Raw genomic sequence first — 23371 nt, forward strand, 5'->3', positions numbered from 1 at the left:
GGTGCATGTCAACGTATCCCAATTACGATGCTCATGATGTCAATCACTGGGTTGTCCGATCCAGCCTCGATGATTTTTATTCCGCCGTCCTATAGTTGGAATATTGCTGAGTGTGGCGTTAAACAACAAACAAACCAACAATAACCATGTAGAGGTATGTTCTGACGTGAGCTTCAGATTGACATTGCAACAACCCTGGAATAAGTGTTTGATGTGTGAATGTTTCATGTATCTGGCTTGGTTGAGATGATAAACAAAAAACAAACAAATCCAACTGTATTACAGGGGCCTGTACATGATCAGGCTTGGATCAGGCCAACCAGGGGTTGTTTCTGTGGGAATTGCCGTTTTTAATGTTCACGTAATTTTGTAGGGCAGGACACGCTTAACCTTTTCGCTGACACCTGGGCCCACTTTCACAAAGCGATCTTAACGCTAAGGCGATCGTAACTCCCATACTTTAACATAGGCTTACAATAGTCTTAGCGCTAAAATCGCTAAGTACATTCACATCATCTACCGCTATTTTGACTTTTACGCCCAATGGAATCTGTTTCAGGCGGGTAATCGAGACTGATTGTTCTCTGGCATTGACGTTTTAGTAGCCCTGCACCATGACTAACTAGAAACTAGAAACGCATACAAAAGCAAGTCTATCAAGCTCTTGCCAGCTCTGTTCCACATATGAAATCAGCATAGGGAAATTTATTTTCTATTTGAGAGTCAAGAAGGATATTGTGTTATATAAGATTTTATAGACTAAATGTTAGTCTAACGTTTTAGATTTGCAATACTCTTAGGGGTGTGATGCGGGCAGATGGGATGGTGGTGTCGACACTCCAGCGAACGAATTACAGAATTCCAAAGAAATATCCTTGAAACCAGAGGTACGGAGGCTAACCTTTACTTTTAGACATACAACTTTGTTATAATTTTATGTGTATATTTTATCAAATAAAATATAATATTAGCATTAAATATTACAAAGTGATTGCATTTAGTTCCCCCAGCATTGTCATTAATGGCGTAGGAAGACTGCAAAGCAAAAAATATCAGGAGCATTTCTACATACATGTTTTCAAACGTAATGCACACAGTTGTTATGATTCTCAACCGCCAACTTCGTTGAAACGGTTCCCTCCGTCCGTGCGTTCCGAAATCGTTTCCGGAGCCGAAATAGAAAGACTAGATACATTTGCGAAACCTAGTGGACACATTCTCCATATTGTAGTATTGCCTTTATGCTTTCTGATATTTTCCATGAATCCTTAAGTTTGCGTTTCCTAGACAACATATTGGATTTAGGTTGAAATGCGGATGTGTTTCGTTTCGTGTGGGGATTTCGAGTTCCAAGCAACCTATGCTTGTTTTGAAAGCTGACTATATGGATCGGTGGTCACTCGAAAATGGGCATGTAGTTGGTAAAACTGTTATTTAACCGACTTGAACACACTTTTTTCAGATGTGTGCCATGGCAGCCGCATTGTTCAAATATCTGAAAGCATTATGTGGAAGAGTTTTCCAGGAGAAGAGGTTGCTGGCAGGCTGTATGCTTTGCAATACTGAGCTGACAGAGCAGTCATTTTGATTTTGTGAAGTACATGTACTGTGTTGTTGCCAGTGACATGTAGAACAGGTTCTGTGTAAATTAGACTGATTTGTTCATTTGTTCAGCAGCATAATTTTTAACAGCGCTGACAAACTGATAATCCACAAACAATGACGAACTCACTCTGTGGTCATCTAGTTTTGTGTCATATGACACACGGATCAGGAAATGAAGTTCGTCCTTATGTTTTTCAAGTGAGTTAGTGGTGTACAAAATTGAAAGTGTTTTGAAATGATAGTAATTGCACAAAATAATCAAACAAATCCTTTGAGTGTTAATACCATGTAGATGATTCAAATCCACATGGTATTAATTGAATTTAATTCCACTTGGTTGTATATTTACTGGACCCAGCAATTTATCACTCTTTGTACTGTTATTTATGGAGCTTTGGAATCCAACACAAAAGAGAAATGGACGTGTGTTCAGGTAGAGTCAAGTTTATTTCTTCCCGAGTTAACATACTGGCCTTATGTGTGGCATTGTTTGATATCAAGTTTTTGGATCAAACAATTAATGCAGTGATGCTTACACATAACGGTTATGTTATTTGAGGCCTTGTCAGTGGGATCAATTACGAACTCTTAATGTAGGGCAGCCATACTTTGGATGACAGCTGACTGGGACAAAAAAGGGTTCACTCCAATTTTGTTTCCACTTTGGCAGTTTGTGCATTCTACCAATGACATCATGCACGGGCTTTAAACCCACTCTGAAAGACATTCAACACGGTCACCTTCTCTATTGGACCATTGTTAGGGATACTCTTCTACAACATCCACGATTTTAAAGTTGTGATTGCAATTGATAACAGACACCTCACGATATGTTTTCCCTTTTTGAATAGGGAAAGATTATTAATGAAGACATTTGTGAAATTGAGAAAAAGAAAAGTGCATCCACATCACAACATATGTATCACGTAAGAAATAGCAAACTGTGCCTTATTTAAATCACATATCTTAATATTCATATTCTCCTTGATTCAACATAACTACATTTTCTACTTTCGTTTCAATCAGAAGCATGATTAGAGGACGTAAAAACAGTTGGAAGCGCAACTGCAGTATGTAACCATTACACAAAAATCATTTCCGGTAGCAACAGTTTTTGAATGACGTGGTCTGGGGACCAAGCTACTGACTTTCCGCTCTACAGGCAGGCGCTTTACCAACTATACCAAGGAGATGGTCTGTGGGAATCAACAAATAAAAGGCATGGTAAGAAAAGTAATACCCCCTGCGAAGTAGTCACCTGAATCCATATTAACGCCTCTTAGGGGATCGATTCTGTTCCAGAATCACCACAGGTTTTGGGACAATACACTGAAACAACTGATAGAAGAAAACATTGTTCAATATGCAAGTTTTATTTTTTTCCAATATGTTTAATATCTTACAAAATCTTAGGCATGCCATATTGGATTAATACACTGATCACAGCAGATGCAAGCATTACAGGAATCAACAGGTGACCAAATAATATTTGTGTATCCAAAAGCTTTTACATGACCTCTTTAACGTCAACCATCTTGGATACAAAGTGATCTTAGTCTATGACTTGCCCTATTGTCATAACTCAAACCTTTAACACAAACAAACTCATGACAGTCCTAGTGCTAAGACGTCTTTGTGTTTACTTGGCCCAGAGTCCCTTTCACAAAGTAATCTTAGCGCTAAGGTGATCGCAACTCCCATACTTTAACAGAGAATCATTACAGTCCAAGTGCCAAGACTATTTTGTGTTTACCTGGCTCAGGAAATTCCCGAAGCAATCTTAGCACTAAGGTGATTGTAACTCCCATACCTTACACAGAACCTGACAGCCCTAGTGTTTGTGTTACAAGGCCCATGTTATATATAATGTATGTTCCAGTAGTATCTCTTTCGAACTGGACCGGAAAGACCTCCTAATATTCAAAATAAAATAGGACCGATCAATCAAAATTCTGATCACTTGTACAGAAAGTGTATGACACTTGTGTAACAAGTCTGAGGCTTAAAACAAACATTTTGCCAGCAGTTGTTTTCTCAATATTCCTTATATGTAATTTGAATTTTCTGCCACTTCCTTCATGAGCTACTGCATATTTGATACCAGCAGAAGCAACGTTCCAGAAGAGCCTGGGATTGGGTCTATGATCTCACAGAAGGCAATCTAGTTTGCTCAAATATATTGTTGCAACATGTCCATGACAAATCAAAATACTGATAGCAGACATCAATCCCACATTTAATGATTTTTTGGCAACTATTCATGTATATTTAAATATTTTTTAAGAATCAGCACTCTAATATAGTTGTACAAACACATTTAAAAAAGCATGTTTTACAATATGTATCTGAAATCCGAACTTCCTTCGGCAACTTGCATAGGGGTATGTTTTGAAACCCTTGTGACAGCCATAGAGACCATTTCACTCTGAATGTGTTCAGTGGTGGCAGGCTCAACCATATGTAATTAATACATGAATAACAGACAAAACAAAACACAATTTCAAAATCTTAAGAAATCCCTTTTAAAAGATTTCGACAATATCATGGCACACATCACAAACACATGCAAAGGAAAGGCAATTGTTTTGGAAGGTGTATTGGCAGACATTTGAAAATAGAAACACTACAAGACAGTTTAAGTAATTTTCCTAGTGCCCTAAAAGCACTAATGAAACTGCATAACATGTTTCAGGGTTTATGGATGGCCTTAAGGATCACCTGTTTTACAAACAACAGTCCAATCACATAACTTCCAGATATTGACACTTCAATTATTTAGAGACCGCCCTGCTATCGCTGGAATAATGCCAAGTGGGATGTTAAACAACAAGCACACACACAACGAGTCGGATGTAGCTTGAGGTATCTTTGGTAAAAGCTTTCTTTGGCACAAAACATCAGGAAGTCTGTCTACTATAGACAGAAGCATAACACACACGTAGACGAGTCTCCATCCCACTCACTCTCCATCCCACAAACTTTCCAGTAAGCCTTCACAACAAGACCTGTAATAAATTTACTCCAGTATTCAAGTGCCCTTGTTTTCACCATGACCGCTGTTATCTCGTCTTGAGATCTAACAACAAGTACAATATCTAGATATGTGACACTTTTAATTTACCATGACACATGTTCAACATAAACAATGTATCATACATGAGTGAGATAAATACTTATCTCCCCAACACTGATGTGTCTGTCTCATCATTCCGACTGACTCTTGACTCGATGACACACAAGGCCTCATGTCCTACATCCTAGCCTCCCATTGTAAGTGAGCGAGTTAACGTTTAAAGCTCCTATCAAAGTTGTTTTCACTTATATCTAAGGATATTGCAGATTCTTACCTCTCAATGAAACCTGACATCACAAGCACAGTGCCAAATTTACAATATATTGTTGATGTTTTGCCACCTTCAATGAAACTAGACCATGACAACGTTGCTGACAAACCAATTATTATGATCAGAGCGATTATAAAATAATACACTGGAATTGAATGTGCAAAGGTGTGTTGTTTAATGCCACACTCCAAGATCGACAACAAGTCCACTGATGCACCTCTTCCCACCAGCATAGGTTGCTCGGGACCATTTAGACCTGGGCCCCGTTCCACAAAGCGATCTTAGAGCTACGACTGTCCCAAGCCTATGCTAAAGAATGGGAGTTACGATCATCTTAGCGCTACGAATGCTTTGTGGAACGGGCCCCTGGTTTGAGCATGTTAAGATTTAACTTCATGAACCATGGTAATGTATGTTATTATTGACCAATCACACAACCCGAAAAAAGTCAGTTAAAAAAGACACTACTAATTATGCTAATGCCATCGCAGAATTTGCCTGGGTATGTTGAAGATAATTAGTTGATACGTCATCAACATCAAACAGTTGTACCATGATACACAAAAATAGAAAGCCTCACCCTAAAATTGTTTACACACACCTTCCACCAGTGTCAGGGCTAACCTGGTCTTGTTGCAGAATCAGTTATCAAAGCCATGTTAATGAAGTACATACATAAAAAATACAAGGCTTCATTCACCAACTATTCATACACCGGGAATATTCAGCTGTACATTCTCCAGGAATAACTGACCGTACATTATCAATGGACACTAACAACATTTAGCACAATAATGGAGTAACAAAATATATGTATGTACAAATGTCTTATACATCTGTATTTAAGTCATTTGAGGTGATGCAGCTGCCCATCAAGGTTGCAGATAGACTGACCATCAAGGCGACAAACTACATGACTATCAGAATCACAACTATATAGTTTTACTGAAAGTCAGACATCAAACATTGAACTGACAGAAAGGACACCTTGAATTATGTGGTTTGATGTGTCATACGGTGTTTCACCCACTGTTGAAGTTGTTACACCTCAGTTGTCATTTCTGTGTCAGCTTAATCATCATTATATACTTTTGTACTTTTACCTAAGAGAATGGAATAAATAGTACTGGGTATATCACAGAGTTAATGCAATGTTCAATAATGTTTAATTCATAATTATGTGAACAAGGACATTGATTATTTTCCATTTGCATCAGAATCAAATTTGTTTCAAGTTAGACAATGACAAACGGTATTAAACCGACTCAACAGCAAAAATAGATTTCTGTAAATCCACAAGAACAAAACCTGCATGAAAAATTTGTTTCTGATTAAATTTCTTAAAAAACCTATTTCTCAAAACAATTGAAAATTTGTGACTTTACAATTGACAATATTTTGACATTAAGATTAATTTAACTTCACTGTGGTAAAAAAACAAAAAATATCAGGCATTTAGGACCATGAACCTGAGTAAAGATTGTTTGGTGTGCTGTGCTTAAAGCAGGACATGATTGTCTACATAGAACTCTGGCACATTCTAGCTGTATTTACAGCAAAACTGTATCAAAGGGAAAACTGGAAAGATTATCACATTATACATAAAATCAAATCTTTGTGACATGCTTGGAAAGAGTTAACAAGAGTCATCAGAAAGATGACATATCCCCCAGGCAGCTGTCTGTAAAGTAACCACTAGTAAATGTGCAATTCTCTGTGTAATGAGTCAACAGTTGAATGTTCCTTAAGAATTCTGCCCCGGAAACTAACCCCATCCCCAATTGAGTCTATGTCCAACTTCATTCCATAAAAAATTTAAAAAATAAAAATTAGAAAAATCCCAAAATATCAAAAGGCACCACTTCAGTATGTGCCTGATATATTTGCCAAGTTTCGATCAAATACACTGAATGTTTTTTGAATTCTGCCCCGGAAACGAACCCCATCCCCAATTGAGTCTATGTCCAACTTCATTCCATAAAAAATTTAAAAAATTAAACTTAGAAAAATCCAAAAATATCAAAAGGCACCACTTCAGTATGTGCCCGATAGACTTTCCAAGTTTCGATCAAATACACTGAATAGTTTTGGAATTCTGCCCTGGAAAAGGAAATGATTACGGACGGACAGACAGACAGACTGGCTGATCGCTATATCCCCCCGCATTATATGCCAGGGGGATAAAAAAACGTATACCAACTAACAATTGACAAGGGCTGCAATGGTGGACTGAAGTACCAGTGTACTGCGATGCAAGTGTCCCAATACAGGTATTGTGAGGACGTGAGGATACACAAATATATGTGTACATATTTGGCAATCAGGAGGAAACAAAGACACAATTTGATGAAGCATTCTCAAGCCAATGTTGGTTCAATTGATCCCGTCTTACTATGAATGGGATGTTTTCTTACCATTTTCAATAAAATCAGATTTTTTGTTCCGATACGATAGATCTTCCTGTCCATGAAGATCTGAGGTCACTTCCACAGACCACATCAGGTGAACTTTATCATCAACCAATAAATATTGAGGCTTTAAAATCCACGGTATGAGAGGCAGACACATTCACTAAAGCTTGTCTACTTTGATGAAAACAGCTCTGATACAGATCAAGTTTACATGTACCATTTCATATCCCTACTTACAAAGGGCACCTTTGCAGCCCTTCTGACAAAGTGCACTGTTACAGCCCTACTGACAAAGTGTACCGTTACAGCCCTACTGACAAAGTGCACCGTTACAGCCCTACTGACAAAGTGCACCGTTACAGCCCTACTGACAAAGTGCACCGTTACAGCCATACTGACAAAGTGCACCGTTACAGCCCTACTGACAAAGTGCACCGTCACAGCCCTACTGACGAAGTGTACTGTTACAGCCTTACTGACAAAGTGCACCGTTACAGCCCTACTGACAAAGTGCACTGTTACAGCCCTACTGACAAAGTGCACCGTTACAGCCCTACTGACAAAGTGCACCATTACAGCCCTACTGACGAAGTGCACCGTTACAGCCCTACTGCCAAAGTGCATCATTACAGCCCTACTGACGAGATGCACCGTTACAGCCCTACTGACAAAGTGCACCGTCACAGCCCTACTGACAAAGTGTACCGTTACAGCCCTACTGACGAAGTGCACCGTTACAGCCCTACTGACGAAGTACACCGTCACAGCCCTACTGACAAAGTGCACTGTCACAGCCCTACTTACAAAGTGCACCGTCACAGCCCTACTTACAAAGTGCACCATCACAGCCCTACTGACAAAGTGCACTGTTACAGCCCTACTGACAAAGTGCACCGTTACAGCCCTACTGACAAAGTGCACCGTTACAGCCCTACTGACGAAGTGCATCATTAAAGCCCTACTGACGAGATGCACCGTTACAGCCCTACTGACAAAGTGCACCGTCACAGCCCTACTGACAAAGTGTACCGTTACAGCCCTACTGACGAAGTGCACCGTTACAGCCCTACTGACGAAGTACACTGTAAGAGCCCTACTGACAAAGTGCACTGTCACAGCCCTACTTACAAAGTGCACCGTCACAGCCCTACTTACAAAGTGCACCGTCACAGTCCTACTGACAAAGTGCACTGTCACAGCCCTACTTACAAAGTGCACCGTTACAGCCCTACTTACAAAGGGCACCTTTGCAGCCCTTCTGACAAAGTGCACTGTTAAGCCCTACTGACAAAGTGTACCGTCACAGCCCTACTGACAAAGTGTACTGTTACAGCCCTACTGACAAAAGGCACTGTTACAGCCCAACTGGCAAAGTGCATCATCACAGCCCTTCTAACAAAGTGCACCGTTACAGCCCTACTTACAAAGTGCACCGTCACAGCCCTCTTGACAAAGTGCACTGTTACAGCCCTACTGCCAAAGAGCACCATTACAACTTTAGTGACAGCCCTTATGCAAGATGTACCGTCACAGCCATCATGTAAGATGTACCATTACAGCCCTTATGTAATGTACCAGTCATTAACATTCTTTGTAAAAACTATAGGTCAACATTAAAATAAAGTTGGGGTTAACGTTACTTTGGACAGTAGTGGCAGCACATTTTGAGGAGGAGAATCTGTGACCAAAGTGACATTCACCAGTTTGGTAAACACTGCAGAGATAAGGTACTGACAAAGGATCATTCCTAATCAGCCAAAATGTATCCCATCCATCATTACGAAATCCCATTCAACAGGGGGGCTGTTTTTTTAAGAACAGTTTCTAAAAGAAGTCCTTGATTGGCATCTAGAAGTGGAAGACCTTGAACCCATGAAACTCTTAACGATGACAACTTCTTCATTGTTGGAGACATTTCAGGGCACGAAAAGAAAGTACAAAAAGGCACCCTGAAACACTAAAGAAGTAGTTAACCATGAAAGTTTTATGTCTTCAGTTAAAACAAATATCAGTACTATATATACTCTATACAGCATAAAAAGAGTACCTTGCTTGACAAAAGGGGCTATATCACACCCAATCTCATTAACATCAGATCTTAGTTCTCCCTACCGCTAAACAAAGATCTGAGGACATCCGATTATGGGTCACGTCAGAACCTTTCGTCCAACCAATCTGTCTGTCGCTTACCAGATCCTGAAAGTGACAGTCGGAATGTGTTTTCTAATCACGCAACCGCAAAATATTTAACAGAGAATATTCCGAATGAATATCCATACACTTTAGGCCATCTATAAGCCATTCCAGAATGTTTTTTTGATCAGTTTTAACTTTTGTAATCGAGAATGCGTCAAAATATGTTTCTAAGTGTAGTCGCCAGTTTGAAACTAGTGCCATAAAGCTCGAGAAAGCTGTTATCTGATTGGCTAATGTTGATTTCTTGTCAGTCATTTCACTGGTCGGTCAATGTTCTCGAAAGGTCGTTCTGACATGACCCATAATGGGATGTCCTCAGATCTTTGGTTAGCGGTAGCGAAAACTATGATCTGATTTTAATGAGATTGTATCACACCATATACGAGTTAAATTTGTTTTCTGAAATCAAGTATGAGTCGATAAGTTATTATCATTATTGATATTATTAGGAAATATATTTGCTGTCATGTAATCTTTTGGTCTTTACAAACAAGTGAATTTATGAATATTACTTATAGACTTTTCTAACAAATGGTCAGGATGTCCTTATTGGAGCAGGGCGCATAATAAGGCAAATGTAGAATGTCAGTTTATTTATCGACGAATCAGCACTTTGTGGGTTTGGTCATACAACAGAAATTCAAGAAAGTTCCAGCTGCTTCACAATCAAAAAACATTATTACCACTTCATTTGCATAGCCATAAGTTATAGATGCCAATGAGGAAAGACTGTCAACTTAAAATTGTTTGTTCAAAGGCAGGAAAGAATGTGATAAGGCTTGTTAAATGGAATATTACATTTCAACCACTACAAATCACGTAGTCAAAATGATGTGTTTGGTAGTATCAACAAGCAAAACATACAGATCAACTAAATTCAATGCATAGTTACTCAGTGACTAGAAGCTTTTTCTTTCATACATTACACAAGTTACTTTTGCACTTACACCGGTGTTGGTAACATGATTTCAAGACTGTATGATTTGATTAATTGCTCAAAAATGAACTTGTACAAATTAACTGATTTAATAGTAAGAACACTAGAGAGTATGAGAGATAATCCATAAAATTGGCAATGTTAATTATTATGCTATCACTTGACAGAATACAATAAACATTTGCTCTGTAGTCCATCAACAATGGCCATCTTAATCTTCTAAGGGTCGAGTGGATTAAAACATGAAGCACAAAAGTAACTTCAGGCAGGGATCAACAAATGTAATTTTGGCCAGGTAGCCAACAGAACCAGTTCCACATAAAACATCCTGGTCCCACAAACATACTGTATGCCAAATAATTCCAAATTATAACCAGCTCACAAACTGTTTACCTCTTAAAACTCCAAAGGAAAACAAAATAAGGAAACTGACATTTAATATCTTCCCTTCTAACCAGCAGAACCACCTCATTTTACAGGCAAGTTTCAAGTGGACAAGATTAGTTGTTGAATACTGATGGCACTATTAGTCATGCAAGCATTTCTATAATTATCTAACATATGTTCCAAGACAAGCAGCACTATTCCCTCCATCATCAGCAAGTTCACAGTCAAGATCCTTTTGAAATAACTTCTTAGTAGTCCTGAACTCAAAGCTTGTAATGAGGTCTCTCAGCCAAGATCCAACACAAATTTATGGTTATCACAATAAACAAGTACTGATAAAGCAGGTGAACTGATCTTCAATTTGTGGAGCGATCTAAATTATGTTTTGATTGTCCTGACAATGACAGTTCACACTTTCAATTTTCCTGAATAAGTTCTTGTCAAACACAAAAGTACATTCTAGAGGTTTTGACACCAAACACAAACAAAAGTATACACATAAACTACTTAACAATTGATTAAGCATGTTCACCTTAAGTATTGAACTCAGAAAATTGTAAAAACAATTTTAATTGTGGCGGCAGAGGAAGAAGTTCAATTTTTTCATCGATTATTGGATGCACATTTTGTCGAATGCTGACACGACAACACTCCTTCAAGGATCTCACTGGGTAGAAGAAACAGTCATCAATCCATTCCGATATGCTGTCATAGCTGCTCATGACCCGCAGGTTGTGCCTCTTTACCTGCAGCGCATCAACCTGTGGTCTAAAACCTGCCGCAAACAACAGACGCCAAGCAACCAGCTCTTTACTCTTGGGACCGACAATATCTGGATTTTCAAGGAAAGATTTTGACAATGTCATTGAAACAAGCTCCGTCATTTCCTCGTCTGTGACTTTTGCTCCGTATGAAAGCAGCAGGCGAATTTTCTCAACAGAATTGTGCACATAAGCAAAAATTAAAGGTTTTTGCTTTTTCCATCCACCACCCTTATTGACATCTGCTCCCCGATCTAGCAGAAGTCTTACAACTTTTGGGTCCACATTGGAGGAAGAACAGGCACAACCAAGAGGGGATCTTTGATTGTCATCCTGCATATTGACATCCATTCCCAAGTCTAGCAACTCAATAACTAAGTCCACAGCAGAAAACTGAACAGCCGTAGGCAAGAAGGTAGCTTCACAAGGATTGGCCCCTGCTTGTAATAACAGTTTGGTTATCTCCACTGGAGGGAAACTGTTCGGCTTGAAGTCTTCTTTACCTCCCAAATCACATCTGCCTTTCCAGAAGAAGCGGAACTCAGCATTACGGCAGGACACTTTCAGTGGTGTGTCGCCCTCCATCGTGGAAACATTCACATCACATCCTTCCCCTATCAGCCTCTGAACAATCTTCACATCGTCCGACTGACATGCATAGAACAGAGACGTACACTCCATGTTATCCTTCTTGTCAATGTTGATGTTCTGTGCAGACTGCAACAACACTTCCAGAATATCAAACAGTTCTGGCTTCCTTTCTTCAACACTGCATGTGTGATGCAGAGCTGTCTTCCCATCAGGGCCAGTCAGGTTCACGTCTGCCCCTGCACAGACCAGCAAATGGACAAATTCCACGTGGCCAAGAGAGCTTGCAAGGCTGAGTGGAGTTATCTGCTCCTTCTCCCATACTTTGTTGACATCTGGCTTGGTGTTCAGCCAGTCCCGGACAGCCTCTATCTCGTTGTTCTTGATGGACGTGCACAATTTGTGCAGTCCCTCATCCCTGGTGCTGTCAGCCATTGTTGCAGGTTTAACACATCAATCACAAGTCATAGCAAATCTGCATCTGAAATTATAACATTAAGACATTCAAACATAGGAAGAAGAATAAAAACGTTTTGCATAAAAAATAGAAACACAAGGCACTGTAGCTCACCTGCAAAGGGTGAGACCCACTACTTACTACACACGCACCAAATTTCATTCCATTTTGAAAAAATTGCTCAGAAGAAGATTTTTTTTTTCAAAATCGCTATGGCATGATTCAACATTTTCTGTAGCATGCTATGAGTATGAATGCAAATTAACATGATGAAAGTTCTGTCATAAATATAAGTTTGTTTGTTGCATGATGCTGCTCTCAGCAATACTTCCGCTATATAACTGCAGCATCTAAATAACTGGAATATGAACTGGAATATGTGTGATGTTAAACTAGTGTGTTTTACTATCAGGACAAGCACATTCTAACCCGGGATCACCAAAAGTGCTCCATCTCTATCACAGAAGTGTATTGAGAGCCCCTCCTGTTCCACCAAAACCCAGACTGAAACTGTACATGCTATACTGGAACTGATGCAAATGAAAACAGGAAACATCCGACCAAAAGAAAGGAGTTACACAGGCAACACAAGGACTGTTAGAACTGGCCAGTGTTTCACAACTAGCAGCCCTGCCTCTGAATAGTGCAAAACCATGACATGGAAACAAATGTAACTGTTTCTTTCAAGTTTACACATAAAGAACCATTGTTCGCTTGTCCCACATAAGCCCAACCAGTGTCATGATGAATGCCACCCCGGTTGAAGAACAGGCCTCAGTATCCTACTCAGAGTCCATGTGTGCACATAAAAAATGCCTGGACACCTGAGCATATGAACTCAATAATCAACAATAGAAACTAACAGATTTATGCCACTAGTCCTTATAATAATAACACATAGCAAAACCCTTAATAAAGACACATTTCTACTATTCCTTATGATACCTTAACTATTGGGCAGTTTGGCAAGGACTACAGAATAAGTTCCAGTTTCTAAAGCTGAAATGGTTCATACCAAGTACAGTCACAGATGAATACAGCGATTCCATGATCATGGAATGGCTTGAAGCTCTCTATCAGATTTTGCACATTTAATTGTGATTCAAACATACAGGCTGGCACATGTCAGCAATGGACTTCAGCACATGAAAACAGGATGAATCATAACAATACTAGCATCCAGTGGATGTCAGATAGTAAATACATCTTGTACCTGACAGGGTAACTAGAGACAAACACTTCCATGTTCTCAAAACATGTACTGTAGAATACAGCCAAACCTAATTTAGGAAATGTATTTTCACAAAGAGTTAGTTCAATGCCTCACCTGCTGTCAGTATTTTTAGCATGAGGCTTGCTGTTCTACATGAGACCCACTGTTCTTCATGAGGATTGCTGTTCCAGGTAAGGCCCACTGTTCTGAGGCTTACTATTCTATATGAGTCTTACTGTTCTACAGGAGGCCCTCTGTTCTACATGAGGTCCACCATTCTACATGAGGCTTACTGTTCTACATGAGACCCACTGTTCTCCGTTAGGATTGCTGTTCTACATAAGGCTTACTGTTCTACATGAGGCCCACTGTTCTACATGAGGTCCACCATTCTACATGAGGCTTACTGTTCTACATGAGGATTGCTGTTCTACATGAAGCTTGCTGTCCTTGCTTACCTATACTACATGAGGCTTGGTGACTTGGTTGATGCATGTCACAGGGCTCCAGATAATTTCTTAGCCTCAGGAGTATGTACTACTCATTAGTTCAATTTAGGAGTACTTGCAAAGCTACAGAATACAATATGAGTACTGAATGGAATTAAATGGATCAATCCTGTATTTCATTCATGATATGCACCATATTTGAAATGTGATAACAAACTTGGTCAATACAAATTTCAAATTTATATGCAGATTTTAAGATAATCATGTGTATTTTCTTGTAAACTAAGCCAGAAACAGCAATCAGCCGTACACTTTTCTCACAATCTACCGATGATTACATTAAACATAACCCAATAATATAACTTTACAGAATTTTGATGCAATGATGGGAAGTGAGTGAGTGAGTATGGTTTTACGCTGCTTTTAGCAATATTCCAGCAATATCACGGCAGGGGACGCCAGAAATGGGCTTCATACATTGTACCCATGTCGGGAATCTAACCCAGGTTCTCGACATGAAGAGCAAAAGCTTTAACCACTGGGCTACCCGACCGCCCCAATGATGGGAAGAATTGTACCTGAAACTATTATTTTATCAGGAATAACATATTCCAATATTGTGTTATTTTAGTTGCAGCTTTACTTTATAATAAACCATAAGCATAGCACTAACTTTGGTACAGCTGATCACTATTGACGGATATATTTTACGTATGGAACAATATGGAACCAGTCACCGTCAAGGCGTTTGCGCTCGCAAAAACTCTATGTTGACATAATTATAACAGTCAAACTACAACAAAGATTACTCTAAACAAGTCAAAGTATGTCATTTATGATAACTGTATCAGTTCTCTGTCAACTAAAGTTTGTTTCAATCACTTCACACACGATTTTGCCGAAATTAATGTTAACAATCTTGAATGAATTTTTTAGTAAAATTATTAAAATAGGTTACAAACATAGCTCGAGATATGCATTGGACACCTTTTGTAACCAGACAGTGTAATTACATGATTAATTTGTGTACCTCAGTACGTATTTGTTGACATGCTATTTCTCGTGTTACATGTCCACGGAAATGTCTTTGCATTGTGCATGTTGAGGAAAAAACATAAATACTCATTATGGCATATGTACACTGCACACCCATTTTTCACAGCTGTTTTGGACTGTTAGACCATACATGTATGTTGTGATGCATAGAATCTATATAATACATTTTTAAAATTATCCCCAAACGTATTTTCTGAGCCCTGTGTCAGATTATCCTAACTGCATAAATTACTGTTCGATTCAGGTCCAGACTCCATTATTTACAGACTGCCGTCATATTGCTGAGTGATGCGCAAAACAACAAACAAACTACACTAAGCATGCTAAATAATTTTCAGGTTTCCCATGCTGCCCACTTTTTCAACTCTTAATTGTTTCTCTTTTGCACCAGATTCCGACTTCTTGTGCACAGCATTCCATTCAGCATCATATTCATGACGACAACTAGTCATGATCTCCTTAGCATCAGGGCTAAAAAGGCACTTTGAACATATTTAAATGACATTTTTTTTTAATTATTTGAAATATCAAAGAAATAAAATCCCCTCTTTCTACCTTGTCAGTTTACAAAATGTCGAAAGAAACAAAAAAAAGGTTTATTTTTAGTTGGCCCTAATTTTAAGAAAACATTCTTGAAGTCTTGATTGAAACCTCGGTTTCTTTCAAGCAGAAAATGCAGTACTGAGAATATGAACATTGGGCAGGGAATTTATTGCAATATCAGGAACTCTAACCTGAATAAACCGGAACAGGGACATAATTTAAAAACAAAACTCTTTAAAAAAGCAAATAATTGTGGCACTGACAAACTATACTTCAGTTGGTAATCAACCCTCCATCTCCCGCGACCTTCTATCCGATCCCGCCTTGGTCGAAGCTGACATCGGAAAAAAATCCCCGATCAGCTGACGACTTTCCTTGGCCAAAAAGCAACGTCCTACCGGCAATCCGACTCTGACAGCTTCAGATATCTACGGCCTCGATGATGATGCACGATATAACGTATATATAATGAGAGTCTCTTGATATCTACTGCACATACTTACAGAATCCGTGCGCCGGTCCTATGCGATCCATTACTATCACAGAAGTGTCACACTCAACCAGATAGTAAATTCGGTCAGCGTTTCCAGCTCGAACCGAGGTCATTTAGAGTTATCGCACTCACGGTCACAACACGTGCGCAGCCGTTTCGCCCAATCAAATCGTTTCAACTTACCAACAGTCAATCTCACGCTGTTTACGTTCATATTAGCGACATACTTGAAACATGTCATTCGAAGCAGAACTAGCTGTTTCTAGACAGGGTTGTATTGTTTACCAATTTAAAAGGAATGCACCACAAAATATTAACTCATCGATTGAAACATTAGTAGCAGATGTCGTACTTATCGAAACCGGCAGCTATTCACGTGCTGCACCACAACATCACAGTACCTGACCACGTTCACTCCGCCTGACAGTGGCGTGCATTTGCTCTTTAAGGAAATACTATGTGGCACTGAAAGCGTGCTTTTTGTCCAGAATTAACAAACTAAGGTGATATGGTTTTGTCTTAAACAAAATCACAACTGTTACTTTCGCATGTACGTCCGCAGATGAATATCAGTGGAAATGATATATATAGGCTATATGTTTGAGGACACATGCACTGAATGGTGATGGTTATGCATGCGCTCACCGACTTATTTACAGATAAAAAAAATATTGTGAATCATGTAATTTTTATGTGCAATTGTTGTTGGTGGTGTTAGGGCGGGTTACGTAAGAGGGCAATTTGTTGTACAGCTGTTGAATAGTTATGTCGTGGCACAGGATGCATGTATATACTCAACGTGCATGCCATGCATGTAGCCTATGCATATACCCATATACTCTGTAAACAAGTGGCGGGTTTCAAAAACCGACATTTATTTAACATCTGCTTCCGGCTCGTGTATATAACGAAAGCAAATTAAGTAATCTATTTTTAAACGATGAAGAATAACAACACCTGAGATTGTCTTAAAAAACGTTTAAGAAAGTATCCTGTTCCGACACCTATAAAATAATCCGATTTGAGAGACATATATATCACGCTTCCGTGCAAATAAATGCGAAGTAACATTCAACAGATTTTAGATCGGAAACTTGGTTATTAAAATCAAATTTTATCCCATCGACATGGCAGTATTCATAACTACAAATGCAGCCAATAGGGTTGGTGGGGTAGCCCAGTGGTTAAATCGGTTGTTCGTTACGCCGAAGACCTGGGTTCGATTCCCTAGATTCGATTTGGGTAAAATGTGTGAAGCCAATTTCTTTTAGTTACTTTTCTGTTAGTTACCATCTTCTAAAATGTCAATCAAACATAAAATACCAGTGTCAAGCTAAAATCAAAACACATTTCCCCAGTATTATGTCAGGCTCGCTAGTTTGGTTTGATGCATGTCATCGTATCCCAATTGCGTCGATCAATGCTCATGATGTTAATCACTGGATTGTCCATACTCGATTATTTACAGACCGCCGTCATATAGCTGGAATATTGCAGAGTGCGGCGTTAAACAGACAAATAAACAAAACATTATAACCAGTGTCTTTCCATAGCCTAAGTATCTGAATTTTGAAAGAAACTCCATTAAAATTGAAAAGCAGGCCCAGTGAGATGGAAAATATAGACTTGCTTCATTTATAGCTAGAGTGAGTGAGTAAGTTTAACGCCGCTTTCAACACTATTCCAGTTATATCACGGCGTGTCAGCTTAATGTGGGAGGGAAGCCCGAAGTGATGCAGGTCTTAGACGTGTACCACTTCGATGAAACCCACGAGCACGGGTAAGGTGCTGACAAACCCCGATCTTCACGGATCTGCCTCTTTCGACAAGTATCGGTTGCTGGGGAGCATTCTCACCCAACCGCGGTCTTTCCTAAATAATGAAATAGTAGTTTGCAAGGGGTGCGAACAAAAACACGAGGGGCCACGAAAAATGGGTGAGGTATATGTACCCCTTACACATCCCGCCACTCCCACCGCGTTCCCTCTGGTGCACAGATGAATTTCTGTTTATTGAGTGAGTGAGTGAGTAAGTTTAACGCCGCTTTCAACACTATTACAGTTATATCACGGCGTGTCAGCTTAATGTGGGACTGAAGCCCGAAGTGATGCAGGTCTTAGACGTTTACCACTTCGATGAAACCCACGAGCACGGGTATGGTGCTAACAAACCTAGGAACATAATCGGGGCGAACCGGGATTCGAACCCACAATCATAGGTTTCTGGCGGGCCCAAGGGTCGCAAATCTTCACGGCGAATTGCGGCGCCGTAGACGACAGGGCCAGCCGTGTCCCCCATTTATAGCTAGAGCAATACGGACTGGGCGGAAATGTAAATACTATGGTTGAGGGATTGTGCGACAGGCCAGCTATATATAATATAGGTTGTATATGCAGTATTGTCTTACAGAAGGTGTCAAGCCTGAGTGTGACGCATTCTTACATAACACCAGCTGATAAGTTGTAAATACGATTTATAGATATGCTGTTGACCTACCTACATGTAAACCCATTGCACATTTGTGACTAAGAACATGCATGGTGGTGCACATGGCAAACAAAACATGATGACGAGGACCTCAGCGGCTGCAGGATCCAACAGTTACGAGAATGCAAAACCCTGTATTCATGATGGATGGCTAGGCGGATTTCGAGGAGGACTGGGCCGCTAAATTCGACGGGTGTCGACAAGCGTCTTATTGGCTCTCAAATCCAGAATCCAAATACAAACAAAATATATTGCCGGTCAAAAATATGTAATGATACCATTGTTTGCAGTGTACCTTATATACATTACATTGTTGTACAGTTACCATAATGTATCTTAGAGAAATGATGTATATCCCATATGTTATTCCAGAGTTATTCCATATGATCTGCTTACCATGGGGTTGTAATCCAGACCAGGATGTCATTGGTGCAAGTGCCAGATCCATGAAGTTGGCATTAGGATTACATGAACGTGTACTTATCAGAGCACAACCTCACACAAACTGTAATGTCAACCAGCTCGAGTCGCTTCGTTGTTAGCACTCGAAGGCGGCCAGGTTGACGGCACCCTTACGTGATTTGTTCTCCGGTGGATAATTTCGGCCAGTAAGTCAAGGTCCTACAAGTATTACGCTTGTTTTATAACTGACTCTGGTCTGATAAGTCGGCCAGGAGTAACATTGTTGAGACGACGTCAGGGCCACATTGCTCATACGAGATTAGGCTCGCGCACGTGTGGTGTGTTTGAGACACCCCAGACGTTCGGTACAATATATGGAACACGCTCCCCTAAGTACAAGGTTCCCGAAATACATGTATGTTGATATTTGGCAGTGGTGCACTTCTTGGTTTTGAGTTAGTGACACACAGAGTTTGTGTGTAGACAGAGATGCAGAGAAGCTATTTGTTTATAAAGTATGTATAACGTTTCGAGACGTGAATAAAGACGGATACATGGAAAAATAACGATGTTGTTATAGGCTTTGCGAAGATATGTTTACACGTTTAACTCTGGTGTTTTTATGCAGGAAAGATATTGCGTCCCAGAAAAGCTACGATTTGTGCTTCAGTTTTGGAATATAAAAGTTGTTGGTAAATATCTGAAGGGCAAAACGAAACACAGGGAAACCTTTATTTAAACGACAGAATCCTGTACGAGGTCGTACTATCGTCTGTTAAGGACAAGGTTTGTTACTACTGGTAACTCGTCATATAAACTACTCAAAAGAAGTTAAAGGACACCCAATATTTCATATTACTATGGTTAATTTCTCATTGCATTGGCAGATTAACTTAAGTAATATTAAAGAATCGGACGTTATTTAATGTCCTTCGAGTAGTATATATCAATTCGATGATATTCGCAATGATTCGAATTAACAAGGTCCATCTGAGAAAATAAGCTTGGGTCATGGACTGTCATGTTCAAATGTAAGAAACACGATTCCTCCCGGAACCTCAAATCATTTCAGCCCTCTTTTTGCAGTCATAACTTAAAAATATTGGAAAGAAGAACATCAAGTTGTATTTGAACACATCTCAACTCACGTTTCACCTTTCTTACATAATGCAAGCCTCAGCTGTGCCAAAAGGGGGCTGATCAATGTCATTTTACGATAAAACATTCTTTGGAAGTAACAGCTGGTTCAGATTATAACTGGGGCGTTGGGGTAGCCCAGTGGTTAAAGCGTTCGCCCGTCACGCTGATTCCCTACATGCGTACAATGTGTAAAGCCCATTTCTGGTGTCCACGCCTTGATATTGCTGTTATTGCTAAAAGGGGCGTAAAACCATACTCACTCACTCAGATTATAACTGAAGTCACTTTCCAAAACGAACCTTTGCTGGCGAATAAGTAAATTATCTGGTCCCCGTGGGGACCCGGATGAGAATGTGTTCCCAACACCCCATTGCTGGTCATAAGTGGCGGCTAAATTAAGCAACATGTTTTCTGTGGGTTGAGCCCCAGTGTCAGTGGAGGACCGGGGTCGGGTGGTTCAGGGCACTGCTCAAAGCCAGGACTTGGACAAGAGGTCTTTTTGCCCAATACACCACATCGACCTTTACTTCACCAAGATGGTTGGTAGCGTGGGTCCACTTCGACCCTTACTTCACCAAGATGGTTGGTAGCCTGGGTCCACCTCGACCCTTACTTCACCAAGATGGGTGGTAGGATGGGCCCACCTCGACCCTTACTTCACCAAGATGGTTGGTAGCGTGGGTCCACTTCGACCCTTACTTCACCGAGATGGTTGGTAGCGTGGGTCCACTTCGACCCTTACTTCACCGAGATGGTTGGTAGCGTGGGTCCACTTCGACCCTTACTTCACCTAGATGGGTGGTAGCGTGGGTCCACTTCGACCCTTTCTTCACCTAGATGGGTGGTAGCGTGGGTCCACCTCGACCCTTACTTCACCAAGATGGGTGGTAGCGTGGGTCCACCTCGACCCTTACTTCACCTAGATGGGTGGTAGCGTGGGTCCACCTCGACCCTTACTTCACCTAGATGGGTGGTAGCGTGGGTCCACTTCGACCCTTACTTCACCAAGATGGGTGGTAGCGTGGGTCCACCTCGCCCCTTTCTTCACCAAGATGGGTGGTAGGGTGGGTCCACTTCGACCCTTACTTCACCGAGATGGGTGGTAGGGTGGGCCCACCTCGACCCTTACTTCACCAAGATGGGTGGTAGGGTGGGTCCACCTCGACCCTTACTTCACCTAGATGGGTGGTAGGGTGGGTCCACCTCGACCCTTACTTCACCTAGATGGGTGGTAGGGTGGGTCCACCTCGACCCTTACTTCACCTAGATGGGTGGTAGGATGGGCCCACTGCGACCCTTACACATACACGGATTTGTTTTACGAGTCCTTACGGGTCGCCAACTTGTAGCCAGTAGCAAGCATCCGTAAATAACTCGCTGGTATCCGTAAATAACTCGTCACAACTCGCGGACACTCTTAAGGAACCGTGAAAGGAGAGGCAATTTTTTTGACATGTCAAAAATCATCTTACGATTGTCCACGGATTGATTCTTTCGTAAATAACTCGTAACAATCCGTAAGTGTCGTAAACCGCCTGCAACAACACGTAACCATCCGTAAACTGCTCGCAAGAGTCCGTAAATGACTCGTGACTATGATTTGTTACGGTTAGTTTACGATTTGTTTACGGGTTATTTACGGATTATTACGCGTGCCTCCGTGTTGTTTACAATTTTATTCGGGTCGTGTTACGATGGCTTTACGGATTGTTACGAGTTATTACGAGTACTTTACGAATAGATACGTACACTTTACTTATTCTCAAGTATTGTTTACGATTTGGGGAAAGGTATAAAAGCTGCAAAATGGAACACTTCATTTTCAGTTGTTTAAGAAGTCATAGAAGTCACATCTCTGCATATCTACTCTACAATATCGGTCGAGGAATATCTGGTAGCTGCTGGCCTCGTCCTCTTCCTTCTGGGCTAGTTGAATATATATCACTGCAATCCGTTTCTCTCATATGCCATGTTGTCTCTCTGGATGTCAGTTGTCGAATGATGATACATTGAGATTTGCAAAATCTATATATTTTTGGGCAAAAAATCGTAAGTACTCGTAAGTACTCGTAAGAAACTCGTAACGATTCATAACAACACGTAAATGGGTCGTAACAAACACGTAAAAGCTTCGATAAATAGTAACATTCCGTAATATACTCGTAACAATCCGTAAAAAGCTCGTAAAATGCCCGTAAGTTGCTCTTAGTTATCCGTGACAACTCGTAATATCTCGTTGAATTTTGCCGTAAATACATCGTAATAAACCGTAATTAGCTAGAAACAACTCTCAAATCGGTCGTAAATGTGGCCAAAGCGTAAGGATCCGTGAATTTGCGCGATCCGTAAGGACTCGGTAAGAAAAATCTGTATATGTGAAGGGGGCATAAGCGAAGTGCGTGAATATATTTTGTAAACCAAATGTTTCCAGCTCTTGTATTTATCTTGTTAGATTACCTTCACCTCCAGTATGTATTCTGTGTGGATATCGATTTTTAAGAAGGTTTAATCTGATCCAAGACATGAATGAAAGTATCAGATTTCAACTCATCACATCACATAGTATTCAAATTCTGCCAATCAGCTTTCGTAAACTTCCGTTTGCCTGTTTGTCCCGTTTGCGGGCGCCAAGTGTCAGCTGATTTTCAGTGATCCGTCCGTGTAGTTTTCACAGCTGTTTTGCCTTTAATACCCAGTGGAGACTGTTTTGACGGATGGTCGGGGCTGGTTGTTCCATTGCATTGACGTTTTATATATATGGGTAGATCCTTTGAGGGACTGATAGTTTCAAATACACTTGGGATAGTGGTGCCACCAGATGCTTTACCATTACTTGTCCTGGTTTTATTAAGAAGTTATACTGGCGTAAAGCTAGTTGATTAATTTCTTTTTAAAAAGTTCA

General features: G+C 40.3%; 2 protein-coding genes across 4 annotated transcripts; one reads left to right on the forward strand and one right to left on the reverse strand.

Annotated features, from left to right (window-relative positions):
• The first annotated feature begins 7571 nt into the window (after nt 1–7571).
• On the forward strand, nt 7572–8648 carry LOC139450315 (putative uncharacterized protein ENSP00000383309). The gene has a single exon (XM_071231995.1). It carries the CDS (start codon nt 7572–7574, stop codon nt 8646–8648), a length of 1077 nt encoding a protein of 358 aa, XP_071088096.1.
• Nucleotides 8649–9905: 1257 nt separating this feature from the next.
• On the reverse strand, nt 9906–19648 carry LOC139449868 (ankyrin repeat and KH domain-containing protein 1-like). Of its 3 annotated transcripts, none has more exons than XM_071231435.1 (2): nt 19324–19648; nt 9906–12710 (listed from the first exon to the last, which is right to left on the reverse strand). In XM_071231435.1, the coding sequence occupies exon 2, from the start codon at nt 12662–12664 to the stop codon at nt 11414–11416; it is 1251 nt and encodes a 416-aa protein (XP_071087536.1). In that variant the 5' UTR covers nt 12665–12710; nt 19324–19648; the 3' UTR covers nt 9906–11413. The 3 variants fall into 3 exon arrangements, with proteins under 3 accessions (XP_071087536.1, XP_071087534.1, XP_071087535.1); XM_071231433.1 differs by lacking the exon at nt 19324–19648 and adding an exon at nt 16451–16540; XM_071231434.1 differs by lacking the exon at nt 19324–19648 and adding an exon at nt 16447–16486.
• Nucleotides 19649–23371: the final 3723 nt, after the last annotated feature.

Source organism: Haliotis cracherodii, unplaced genomic scaffold (genome assembly GCF_022045235.1).
Source record: "Haliotis cracherodii isolate W230 unplaced genomic scaffold, xgHalCrac1.p SCAF_8, whole genome shotgun sequence".
Classification (NCBI taxonomy): domain Eukaryota; kingdom Metazoa; phylum Mollusca; class Gastropoda; order Lepetellida; family Haliotidae; genus Haliotis; species Haliotis cracherodii.